General features: G+C 37.6%; 1 protein-coding gene across 1 annotated transcript in view; it reads right to left on the bottom strand.

Moving 5' to 3' along the window:
• Positions 1 to 9,753: 9,753 nt before the first annotated feature.
• The window catches only part of LOC150110580 (cilia- and flagella-associated protein 43), a 258,702-nt gene continuing 254,449 nt past the window's right edge, over positions 9,754 to 14,006 (bottom strand). The window contains exon 11 of the mRNA XM_090401995.1: positions 9,754 to 9,972. Coding sequence (XP_090258121.1) covers positions 9,754 to 9,972 — 219 coding nt within the window. The remainder of the gene's footprint in view (positions 9,973 to 14,006) is intronic.

Here is a 14,006-nt window from a genome sequence, read left to right as displayed (position 1 = left end):
TACTGCTGTATTTAAAATCTCCCATAACAATCATTCTTCTTGCACTTGCCTGGCTGAACTGTCTATACTTCTCCATCCAGGTCCCCACTCTCTGTGCTCCTTGGTTTGTAGCAACATCCTACTAAATATCCCGTCTTGCCTATCTCTACCTCACACCATTATGCTTTCAAAATCATGTCACTGCCTTCCAAAGCTTCCACTCTTAGAGAACATAAATTGTTTTTCCTTTTCCCACCACGCTTTCCCTTCCTATCGTGCCAAAAAATGCTGTAACCTGCTACTTCTATTCCTGTTATTATATCCATATCCTCTTCTATCAAGCACGTCTCAGTGATCCCAAATAATCTTTAGCCAGGCTGATGCTACAGTGCCACCACTTTCTCTCCTTTATTCTGGATACTCCTGGCATTAGTATAAAGCATAAAAATGCCACTAAAAATACATGACAGACACTTATGTGGTAACATAGGTGGATGAATTGGAGGTTCTTGGGATATTACAGAATCTCAATGTAATTGCAATTGTGGGATTAGATGGGATGGATTTTGTGAGAATGTGCAAGGGAACTGGCAAACATTCTGACTAGACTCTTTAATTTAGGTCTCAGCTCTGGAAGACTTTCAAGGGAATGGAAAGAGGGCAAAATAATTTACTTGAATAAGGGATGTTCTAAGACTGCAGTAGTGAATTATAGACCAATCTATATCTTAGGCATGGTGGTAGAAGTATTGGAAAAGTGGGTCAGAAAATGAATTCAAGAAGGCGTAGATAAAAATAACATACTGTAGGAGGGACAGCATGGCTTTGTAAAGGGTCCGTCATGCTTAATCAATTTACTAACTTTTTATAATAGAGTAACAGCTGAGATAGATAAATGAAATGTCTACACAATGATTCTGCTGGTTTTTCAATGGAATTTGACAAAATACCACATGGGTCTCTGTTATGCAAATTAGAACAACTGGAGGATGAATATGATATTAGTTATGTGGATAGGAGGGTGGCTGCTGGACAGGTATCAAAAAGTGGTATATGAAAGGACAGAATCAAAACAAAAATAAGCGACTAGTGGTGTAGTATAAAGTATACTACACCACTCACCTCACGGTTCACTTTTGAGACCATAGCTGTTTAATTTGTATATAAATAAAATAGGAAATAAACTGAAAGAAAATATTTGGTTGTTTTTTCCTGATTATGCAAAATTAGTAATAGTTAATCAAGGTGATGAGGAGATCTTCAGGACGATCAGTACGGGCAAAATATCATGAGTATCAGTTTAATACTGAAAAATGTAAAGTTATGAATTTTGGGATAAATAGATTACAAGCTGTGTATCACATTTATGGCTCTGTACTACAGGAAAGAGATGAAGCTAGAGATATAGGGATTGTGGTAGACAAGAGAGTTAAAGTTTAGAGGATATATTGCTAAGGTTGTCCATAACATTACTTGACTACTGAATAACATATTAACACGTATAGATAAAAAAATATGTTATTCCCTATAAGGACATGATATGCCTACATCTGGACTACTGTGCCCAAATCTGTCCTGGGTTTCTTGTGAATTTGGAAGCAGCAGAAAAGATTCAAAGGCAACATGGTGAATTATCTGTGGAATGTTCTCTATGACACTAAATAGGGGGTGTGTGGACTGCAAAAGTTGGTTAATAGAAGAAAGATAGTAGATATTGAAAGTTTATTTTTCACTTGGTTAGACTATAATAAATTTAGTTTAATCCTTTATCCAAGTGTGAGCAAACAAAGTTTGCACCTGAAAATATCTTCAGGACTGGGTCAGGTAGTACAACACCGGGCAACTCGTAGCAAAGGTGGACCAAGCTAACATCACTGCTATCTCAGTATCTCCAATGCAAAACACATCTCCTTGCAGATATGTATAATGTTATGCATTAAGGGAAGGGTCACTACCCAGACTAGGTTCGACCTTTATTGAGGTCTCTTCAGTAGAAGCCAGGCCCAGAAGTGGAGAAACCAGGCAGAAGCAATGGTGAGGTCATCTTTACCTATAGGAGTTGCCAAAAGGTGTGCCACCTTTTTATTAAATTACTCTGGATTGAAAGAGAAAGATGTCGAAAGTTTATTTTTCACTTGGTTAGACTATAATAAATTTAGTTTAATCCTTTATCCAAGTGTGAGCAAACAAAATTTGTGCAAACAAAGTTGTACTACCTGACCCCAGTCTTGAAGATATTTTCAGGCACAAACTTTGTTTGCTCACACTTGTGTGCAAACATCCTGGATAAATCCTTTATCCAAGTGTGAGCAAACAGTTTGTGCAAACAAAGTACTACCTGACCCCAGTCCTGATGATATTTTCAGGCGCAAACTTTGTTTGCTCACACTTGGATAAAGGATTAAACTAAACTTATTATAATCTAACCAAGTGAAAAATAAACTTTCAACATCTTTCTCTAAATCCAGAGTAATTTAATAAAAAGGTGGCACACCTTTTGGCAACTCCTATAGGTAAAGATGACCTCGCCATTGCTTCTGCCTGGTATCTCCACTTCTGGACCTTGCTCCCACTAAAGAGACCTCAATAAAGGTCGAAACTAGTCTGGGTAGTTGTCCTGACTACTACATATCCACAAGGAGATGTGTTTTGCATTATGGGAGATACTGAGATAGCAGTGATGTTAGCTTGGTCCACCTTTGCTATGAGTTGCCTGGTGTTGTACTACCTGACCCCAGTCCTGAAGATATTTTCAGGTGCAAACTTTGTTTGCTCACACTTGGATAAAGGATTAAACTAAATTTATGATAGTAGATATGTTAGAAACATTTAAGTTACTTAAAGGGTTTCATAAGATTGATGCAGAGAAAAGATTTCATAACTTGGCTAGAGAGCCGAGAACAAGAGGTCATTCCTGAAAGTTGAATAAAGATCTGGTTAGTAGGGTTGTGAGGACTAAATTTTTTGCTTGGAGAGTTGGGTGTGAGTGAGTGGAATGGGTTGTCAGAGTTAGCTGTGAGTGCTTAGTCTGTTAATAGGTTCATGGAGAGGTATGATAGATTGTGTGAATAGTTTGGGTCTTCCACGATGAGCTTTCAACTCCATGGAGATACCCAGATAATAATAATAATAATAATATAGAGAATTAAGCAAATTTGATGTTAATAAGGCTGTGGTTTCTGATGATATTTCACCACATATTTTGAAGGAATGTATCAGGGAGTTGACACCTGCCTTGACATTAGTCTTTTTGTTTAAGTCAACTTTTGTTTTGAGTCAAGTTACAAAGGACTGGTAGGAAGGCAAATTGTACCTTCATAAAGGAGCTGACAGGATTCATTCAAGCATCAAATTATAGGCCAATCTGTGTGTCAGGTATTGTTAGTGTTGGAGGTGGTGGTGAGAATCAGGATCCAGAATTGGGTTGACAACAACAGTATTATCTTTGATGGACAACATACATTTGTTGAAGGGAGGTCATGTTTTAGTAATCTACTTAAATATTACAGTAAGGTGAAAGATGCATTGGATGTGGAAGATGGATACTCAGTAATATACAGGGTGTTTCAAAAAGAATGACCCGATTTCAAATAATTACTATTACACCATCTTCTCATTAACTAAGTATAGCGACTATTTGGGTGCCAGTAGTGGCATCTAGCAGTCGTCATATCAAACTCTGACAATGCCTTTCACATGGCACAAGTTGCATTCATTTGTGGTTCATGGTTGCAGAGATATACAATTTTCAAATCGGGACATTCTTTTTGAAACACCCTGTACTTTAGACTATGCAAAAGCTTTTGATAAATTACTCCTGATACATTAATTGGAGGCTGTCTATCTAATAAAAAACAACAAGTTATGTATTGGGGAACAATATGGGGGAACAATGAAGAGAACTTACCAGAAATGCTTTAAGGAGGAGTCAAGGTGATAACACAAGATACAGCAAAGAATGTTGGATAAGAGATTCAACATGGTAACTAATCAAAAGAAGGTGGTTGGAAAAACAAAGAGACACAGGGACTGAAGAATACAAGAGATTACACAGAGAAGTCAGAAGAGCCACCAAGCAGGACAAGGAAAAGTTCTATACTAATAAATGTGAAGAGACAGAGTTCCAGATGAGGAACAATTATAAAAGGATGTTTTATTTAGTTCGTGACTTAAAGCACAAGTTTAAGCCTAAATTGAATGTCATCAAAGACATGAATGGAACATTACTAACAAAAGAGCTGGAAATCAAAAACAGATTTAAAGAATACTGTGAGAAACTGTACAGCAGAGTGGATAAAGAAAATTTGGAGCTGTCTCACCAGGAAAATTTTGATTTGGAACCTCCTCCACTTAGGCAGGAAGTTGAAAGAGCAGTTAAGCAGCTTAACAGCAATAAGGCCCCAGATGCAGATGAAATCCCAGAAGAGTTAATTAAGGTCACAGGGGATGGAAGGATAAGAGTGTTTCATAGATTGATTACAAGGATATGAGAAAGAGGATCATGTCCTAGAGACTGGAACAAGTCAGTTTTCATACCACTACATAAGAAAGGTGATATGAAGGCATGCAAGAATTACAGAACTATTAGTTTAATATCTCATGCAAGCAAAATTTTATTGAAGATCATGTTAAATAGGATTGAGGCCAAAGTTGAGGCAGAGATGCCCAAGGAACAATCAGGATTTAGGAAAGGTAAGGGCACCAGAGATCAGATCCTTTGCCTTAGACAGATCATAGAAAAATATAAAGAATTCAGACTCCCTCTGGTAATGTGTTTCTTAGACTACTCTAAAGCTTTTGACTGTGTCGAGCATGTGAAATTGTGGGAAGTAATGAAAACAATGGGTTTTCTTCAACATACTATCAGGTTGATAGCCAACTTGTACATGGAGTAAGAAGCAATGGTAAGAACAGGTGTTGGATTTGACTGACTGGCTTCAAGTTGGAAAAGGCGTTAGGCAAGGATGTTTACTTTCTCCTCACTTGTTTAGTATACAGGGTGTTCGGGATAAATTTGACAGTTTCGTAAGGAAAAAGAAAATCTTCTTTGTATCTATTAAATTTAATGAATTGACAAAAAAACATTACAGGCAGAGTTAATTACAATACTATCAACAAGATTTACTCAAAATAACCACCATTAGCATCGATCACAGCTTCAATTCTGCTTCAAACCTCGAACAAGCTGATGCTACAGTCTCCCTGGGAAGGGCCGCAAAAACTGTTTTAATTTTATCCATTAACTGGGCTTTTGTATTACTGGAAGTGCGATTGGTGTCTTTTTCAACTGCGCCCCATACAAAATAATCCATGGGGTTAAGGTCTGGGGAGTTTGGAGGCCAAACATTTGGACTGGTGAAGTCGTAGAAATTTTCAGACAACCATTTTTGACTTTTCCCAGAGGTGTGGCAAGGGGCCGAATCCTGCTGCCATACATACGGCCTACCATTGGCTACCCTTGTTATCCAGGGCTTGACTACAGTTAGCAACTCCACGAACAAAGCTCGAATTCCAATGCCAGGGTTCTTCAACACCTGTTCCTGCAGATTTGCGAGGAATTCTGCTGTACGAACGCAATCAGATCGTCTGCTAGGGATCTTTCTTCTTGCTACATCCTCGTAGTCACCATTGCAAGTCTCTAGTTCATGCCTGATTGTTTTTACTGTATTCAGGGAGCATTGGGCAGCAGTCGTAATATCCTTATTTTGATGGCGGGCACGAATCATCATGATACAAGTTATTCTCTTCCATGATTCAGGTGGGTTCCAGCTATCCATCCTTTCTGACATCTTGTATATGAATGAAGAAGGTTCCAAACTTTTAAATGAAGAGAAGTGTGTGTTAATACATGTAACTTACGGAAAAATATAATTAATTATAAATATGTCAAATTTATCCCGAACACCCTGTATATGCAGAGGACATCATGTATGAAGCACTGGATGAGCTCAGGACAGGAATTAGGAGAGGAGGTAGATTGATCAGTAATCTGAGGTATGCTGATAATACAGTACTCCTTTGTAATTACATGGAAGAACTAGGACTAATTCTTGACAAAGTTAACAAGATCAGTAATAACAGAGGACTTCAACTCAATCCTAGCAAGACAAAGATTATGGTTCTCAAAGGAAATACCAACAGGGAAGCTCTTGAGAAACAAGTGTACCTTAATGGAGAAAGAATTGAGGAAGTTAGCAAGTTGAGTACCTGGGATCCATTATTAATGTGAAGAATTGCTGTTCAGAAGATGTCAGAAGAAGGTTAGGAATGGCTAAAACAACAGTCAGAGACCTGTTTAAAATCTGGAAGGATGGAGCTATCTCCATGGGAACAAAGTTGAGGATTTTGGATGCAATTGTTTTACCAACAGCAACTTATGGATGTGGGACTTGGAACCTAAAGAAATCATTTAAGAAATGGATATCTGCTTTTGAGATGTGGTGTTACAGAAGGCTGTTGAGGATATCATATACTGAAAGGCGTACAAATGAATGGATGTTAGAAAAGATCAATAGAACTTTAAGGCTCCTTAAGGATATTGACAGAAGAAAATTAAAATATTTTGGACACATAGAAAGGATGGAAGGGTGGACTTCTCAGAACAGTAACAGAAGGTAAAGTTCCTGTAAAGTAGACCATCAATGAAATCGATGGATGGTGTGTGGAGTGACTGATCTTCAGAGCGTCGAGGCTGCCAGAAAAGCAAACAACAGGACTACATGGCCAGGACTAGTGTGGCACATCAGTGGGCATCGGAGTGACCATACGGCATCTGTAGATGCCTAGTGAACATATAGATAGATAGAACAATATCTCAGAAGTGGAAATTCACTAGTGGTGTGCCTTAGGGGTCTGTTTTAGAACCATTGCTGTTTATCTATATGTTAATGATATTGGTGAAGATTTGAATGGGGGGGGGGGAGTATTGTCTTATTTGCAATGATGCAAAGTTGGGACAAACTATGAGAAGTAGGGCAGGTGATATTGCCTTGCAAAAATACTTGAATAGACTATGTGAATGGGCACAGGAGTGGGGACACCAGTTCAATTGTGTGAAATATAAGCTTTTAAAATTTGGGTGCAGATATATTGTTAGAAGTGGAGAAAATAAGAGATCTTGGGGTCATGGTGGAAAAGGATCTCAAATTTAGAGGACACCTTGCCAAAATTGTAAGGACAACACAACAAATTCTAGCAATAACACAAATGAAACTGACTCTTATAGAACTAAGGAGATTCTATTTTCATTATATAAGCCTCTGACAAGGCCAAATGCACAGATTTGATCACCCTGTTTTCAAAAGGATGAAGAGATGTTGGAAAGGGTCCAGAGGTGACTGACTAAAATAATTTCTAATCAGAACGTTGAATATGAGGGAAGATTTAGATGATGCAATTTGCAAAATCTAGTGGATAGAAGGTAGAAAGGTAATATGACAGAGATGTACAAGTTGGTAAAGGGTTGTTATAGGATTAATGCTGAAGAGGTTTTTTATAAAATGGTAGGAGACTGGGGGAGAACAAAAGGTCATCCCTGGAAGCTGTATAAGGAGGGTTTGAGCAAGGGAGTGAGAAGCAGGTTTTTAGCATGGAGAGTTGTGAATGAATGGAATGAATTACCTCAGAGCATGGTATCTGCAGAGAATTTGAATGTGTTTAAGGCATGATATAATGAGCTATGTGTATTACAAAAGGGATTTCCAAGATGAGTCTGTGACTCAATGAGATCTTAGGATAATAATAATATAATAATATTGATTTATTTAGTTTGTAATCTGCACAAAATGCATACCTCGTTATAGCTTACCTTAATAATATTTACACAGTACTTTGTATTAATGTTTTTAAGTATATAGAAGCAAAGTCTTTTAACCTTCTGAGTTTCTTGCTATGGACTGGAGTTTCTTTTGTAGATGATTTATGTGGCTATTCCAGTTCATATTTGAATCAAGGTAAATTTCAAGGTATCATATTGTTTCAACCAGAGTGATAGTCATTGTTTTACTGTTTTCTACTTTGGAGAATGAATGATGGATGGGTATATATTTATTATGGATTTAGTGGATTTCTGATTATCATTATTTTTATCTTATCAAAGTTCAGGTTTATTACGAGCTGGTTAATGATCATATTTATGTTATGATCCATGTTTACATAGGCTGCGTTTGTAATATTATGGATAGATACCATAACTACAAGGGTGGTCTGAAAAATTCTCAGTCTCAACCACAGATGGAAACACTATTGGCAAGATTTTTTTAATCTAAGTTGGTACATCTGTCATAAGCATCCATGTGAAACTGGAAGTCATTCTATCAAGTAGTTTTTTTTATACAGCTGTCTGAAGCAAAAGTGTTGTCTGTATCCCTTGAAATGGATAAAATTGAGTATCGTGCAAAATTCTTTGTAAAAGAAGGTTTAACGACAAAAGAAATTCATTCGAAGTTCATAAAAGTTTATGGACACTCCACTCCTTTGTTTTTGACAATTAAGAAATGGGCTGCCGAGTTTAAATGTAGCCTACCAGCCTTGAAGATGATCCACGTGAAGGACGTCCAAAAGGTGTAACAACACCAGAAATCATCATTGATCAAGTGCACGATATGGTATTCGATGACTGGCGAGTCAAAGTGCGTGAAATTGCTGAGACTATAGGCATTTCAAAAGAATGTGTAGGATATATTTTGCATGAAGAATTGCAAATGAAAAAGCTTTGTGCAAGATGGGTGCCTCATCAGTGAGTAGGTAGAACTAGATGTAATACTAAAATACTAGGTCTACCTACCCAGTGACGAGACCTCAAAAAAGGTCGAAACCAGTCTGGGTAGTGACCTTCTCTCATAATGTAGAACAATAATACATCTCCTAGGAGCTGTGTTTTACATTATGGGTAAATACTAAAGACAGTGATTGGAGCTTACTCCACCTTTACTATGAGTTTCCCAGCATTGCACTACCAGGTGTTGGCTTACCCTCAGTCTCGCCGAACTTTATATAGTTTTCTATATTCAGCATGAAACTCTTAGATTAGATTTCCTACCTTTGAGTTCCTTATTCAGCTAAGAAATAATATGGTATTCAATATCCATTTAATTTTTGAATATTTTACTTTGCTGAAGTGAAACCTGTTGGCTCTTATTTCAGTAATTAAATATTTCATTCTATATTCCTATACTTCATACTGCTTCACAACCACTTTCACTAATTTCCCCCTTGGATCTCCACCTTTCATGGGCACAATTCCTTTTCTCTCAGCAACAGCATTCTACCTCCCTTTTTTTGCGTTTTCTATCTTCATGAAAAACATCACACCTCTCCATGTATGTTCCTGTCAGGAATGCCATCCTTGTCAAATCTTCATCTCACTTATTCCAACAATTTTTAGATGAATAAAATCATTGCAGTGATCAATTTAATTTGCCCAAAATTAAATTGATCACTGTTATTTATTCAATGTTAGCCAAGTTAGGAATTTATCTCATTTATGTATTAATCTGTACTGTTTCCAAGGACAATGAGTGTCCTTGTCTGTGTGTAGTGACAAGCACATTGTTCTTGGAAGATGCTGGTTTAAAATCCAATAAAATATCAATGAGTTAATAAATGTCTTAGTTATTTACTAATATTTTTATTTTCTATTTTGGTGTTGTTTAATACTGTTAAACATAAGATGGATAACTGCCATAAAAAAGATAGATTGTTATCTATCAACAACACAGTGAGGAAGTTCTTTGTAACAGTTTGACACAGTGAGAGCACTTTATAAAATAATTTTTAAATGAGCATAAATATATTATTATTGCAATTATTTTTAAAAATTAAATTAATAAAATACTTGCCATCTAATTTCTGCAATAGTCGCTTCTCGCTAACTTCCACATAAACTGCATCAATATCACATTGCAACTGTTCATTCTTTTTGTGCATACTCTGAACCTGTTGTTCCAGATTTTCATACTGCTCTTCATAAAACAATTTCTTTTTCAAAAAATACTGAAACATCAAAAATAGAATAAGTACTATGTTATTTTTGATAATAATTATATACGAGTATATATTTGCAATAATAATAATAATAATAATAAATGAGAATATATATAGCATATGTTTATATGCTACATATTCCAGACTTTTTTTCTTTTTTTATTTCAAACATTTGCAAATATTTTAAATGCTAATAATTCGAGGTATCAAATAATTTAATACTTAAATCTAATAAAAAACAAAATGCATACAAAGTTGAATCAAGTACTAAGAAAGCATGAGGTTAGTTACCATTAATGACTTACTTTAGTGATCTTATTTTTTAATAATTCATGTATTGTTATTATTATTATTATTATCCAGGACTCCATGGAGTCAAAAGACTCACTGTGGGAGGTCATTTTTAGGAAACACAAAGTTTATCAGACCACTCCTTGAACCCATTGACCGTTCCCACTCCAACCACTAAATCAAGCAGTGCATTCCAAGGTTCAAACACCCTCCACGCAAAGAAACCCCTCCTCACCCTCTTGCGCACAGCCTCCTTTCATAACGTCCAGAGATCACCCCCTTGTCATCGCTCCTTCCGCCGTTCTACCAAGTGAAAGAACTCTCCAATGTCTACCCTGTAACTATCTCTCAACAGTTTAAAAGTCTTGATCATATCACCTCTCCTTCTTCTATCCACCAAACTCTGCAGTCCACATTCCTTCAGTCAATCCTCATAACTCATATTGTACAGTCCTGAAACCATCTTTGTGATCTGCCTCTGTACCCTTTCCACAGTATTAATATTTTTATTTTCTATTTTTATCTTCAAATCCTATTTGAAGGGGATAATATTTCTATTATCCCCTTCAAATCCTGGGTACCAAATCTGAGAACAATAGTCTAAGTGTGGTCTGATCAGGGTCTTACACAGCAGAATGATAACTCTTTTATCTCTGCAGGTCAGTGTCCTTCCAGTATTGCAGCAATCCATCGAGTTACCCTCACCGACTTTGCATTTTGCTCCCTGAATTTCAGTTTTCTATCAATCATCACCCCCCAGATCTGTTGTCTCCCCTACCTCCTCCAATCAAGTATGTATCCTCCCATCGATGGATCCCAAATCTCAAGACTTTACATTTTGCTGCATTGAACCAATACCCCCCATTCATTTACCCATCTGTCTAGTTTATTCAAATCCTCTTAGTTCATTCAAATCCTCTGCACTATTACTGATAACCCTTTCCAGATTCACATCATCTGCAAACAACTGAATGTCCCCTTGCAATCCATTAACAACATCATTGATGTAAAGGTTGAACAATACAGGTCCCCATACTGAGCCTTGTGGAACCCCCACTTGTAACCTTCTGCTTCCTTGATATTGCCCCACCATACACAACTCTCTGATACCTATCAGTCAGCCAGTCCTGAATCTATTTGACTAAACCGACATTTAAACCCATGTGCTGCAACTTAAATATCAGATTATCATGTGGCACCCTGTCAAATGCCTTTGCAAAATCCAAAAAAATGGCAGTACATGCCTTTCCCTCATCAACTGCTCTTGTCACTTTATTATTTAAGGCAATCATATTACTAAAGCAAGAGCACCCCCTTAACAAATCCATGTTGATTCTCACAGATAACATTACCCTCATCTGCCCAATGCTGTATATAGTCTATCACTAATTTTTCCAAGACCTTAAGAACCACTGATGACACACAAACAGGACTATAATTAAACACTTCTAGTCTGCTACTGCCCTTATGCAGTGGCACTTTCTTACCTTCCTTCCATTCCCTGGGTACCTTTCCCACAGCTAGACTTTTATTGAAAAGCCAGGTCAATGGAGCTGTCATTTCTTTAGCACATTCTCTCAAAACCCATGGTAAATACCATCCAGTCCAAGAGCTTTACTGGTTTATTTGGAACACACACTCCTCTTGCACCTCTAAACCCTGAACCTGCCCTATCCCTCTTGTATTAAAACCTCCTCCAGGATGAAATACTCCAATAAAGTGCTTTCAACAACTCCACTACGTTCTCTGCATCAGTCACTCTATTCCCATTTTTATCCAACAATGTCATTCTTCCACAATCGTTTCACCGCTTACTGGCCACATAGCTAAACGTTCTCTAGGATTTTCTTTGAATCTTAATGCCAATCTCTTCTCATATTCCAGTTTTGTCTTGCTAACCATTCTGGTCACTCTCCTGGCCTGCGTCTTATATTCTTTGCATATCTGTCCTCCACTCCTCTCCTTATATCTCTTCCATAATCTCTTTTTCAACTGCAGTTCCTGTTTGATATTGTTTGTCATCCACTTTACACAAAATTGTTTCCGCTTCTTCATCCATGGAATACAGCTTACTATTGTTGCTAACAAATATTCTTTCACAATTTCCCAAGCACTAATGATATCCTTCCCTCCAAATTCTGCCTTCCTTGGAACTGCCTCTAGTTGATACCTAAGACTATTATAATCACCCGCCTTATAATTCCACATATATTCCCTTTTCCTTGATATATCTATTCATCTTCCAGGTCAAAACCACATGGTCACTCTCTCCAACTGGTGGGAGAGATGTCATCTCACTTATTATCAGCTCTTCTGATGCTATGGCCAAATTCAAAACTCTTGAACCTCTTGTTCCCTCGATTACATGCTGCTGAAGACATTTGTCCCTCAAGAATTCCACAAATTCTATCCCTTTCTTACTACTTGCATTTTCCTCTTCCCAGCTTATACTGTAGTTAAAATCTCCCATAACAATCATTCTTCTTGCACTTTCCAAGCTCAACTGCCTAAACATCTCCTGGTCCCCACCCTCTGTAACTCCCTGGTTTATAGCAACACCCCACTAAATATCCTGTCTTGGCCACTTCTACCTCACACCATATGCTTTCAAAACCATTTGTGTCACTGCCTTCCAAAGCCTCTACTCTAAGAGGACATAAGTGATCACTTATCATAAGCAGTACTCCACCACCACATTTTCCTTTCCTATCCTGCTGAAAAATGCTGAACCCTGCCACTTCAATTCTGGTTATTATATTATCCTCCATCAACCATGTCTGAGAGATCCCAATAATCTTTGGCCAGGTTGATGCTATCAGCACCACCAATTCATCTCCTTTATTTCGGATACTCCTGGCATTAGGATAGAGCATAAAAATGTCAATGCTTCTATACCTATCATTGTCCCCCTCGACCCCCCTTGGGTTCAATGTTACCTGATGTTGTCCCCCTTCCCCCAAGCACCCATTCCCACAAGAGGCTACCCCTGCTATCATCCACCCTGGGAATTCTAGTTTCCCTGCATTGACACATTGACTCGTTCAGAAAACAGCAATCTTTCCAGATGCCTTCGTCCATCCTCATTCCAATGCAAGCAGTCTCTAGCATACAGTTCCCTTCTGTCCTAAAATGCCCTCCAAGCATCTATGTATTCCAATCCTCTCTTCTCACACATTCTGGCTATTATGCAATTCAGTATTGCTGCTCTTCTGCTCAGCTCATCACTATCATACCTAGGCAACACATACACAATCTTCCCTCTCTGCGTTTTCTTTTGCACAACTTCAAGCAAGAATTTCAGATCTCTCGCTGCCCGATTTACAGTGCCTCTCAAATCATTCGTGCCCACCATCACAATCATTTCTTCCATCCTTTCACCCCTATTAATTGCCATAGCCACATTTTCTATCATCCCTCCAGGCAAACATACCAATCATCGAGTCTCCATACATCACACCTCTAACCACTCTGTTCCTTGATTGCTCACCTGCATCCCTCACTCTCTCTCCTCTAACCCTTTCTCTCTGTGTTCCCCTACTTACCTGCTGTCTTTATAGCTGCTTTTTTTTTAAAGATATGAGATTTTATTTCAACGAAGTTTGAGAAAAACATTTTATTTGATAAAAACAGTTAAGACAGTACTAAACTATTAAATATCAGACAATAATAAACAATTAAGACAATTAATAAGTTGTCTAATCAACAGAGTTATTAACTTCCTTTCTTGTTGCTCCTTGAGAATTCAACCTTCT

The sequence above is a fragment of the Typopeltis vanoorti genome, chromosome 1 (assembly GCF_054136105.1).
Source record: "Typopeltis vanoorti isolate ZY-2024b chromosome 1, IOZ_Tvanoo_1.0, whole genome shotgun sequence".
Classification (NCBI taxonomy): Eukaryota; Metazoa; Arthropoda; class Arachnida; order Uropygi; family Thelyphonidae; genus Typopeltis; species Typopeltis vanoorti.
Note: the sequence above shows the minus strand (reverse complement) of the source record. Positions and strands in the feature narration are given on the sequence as shown.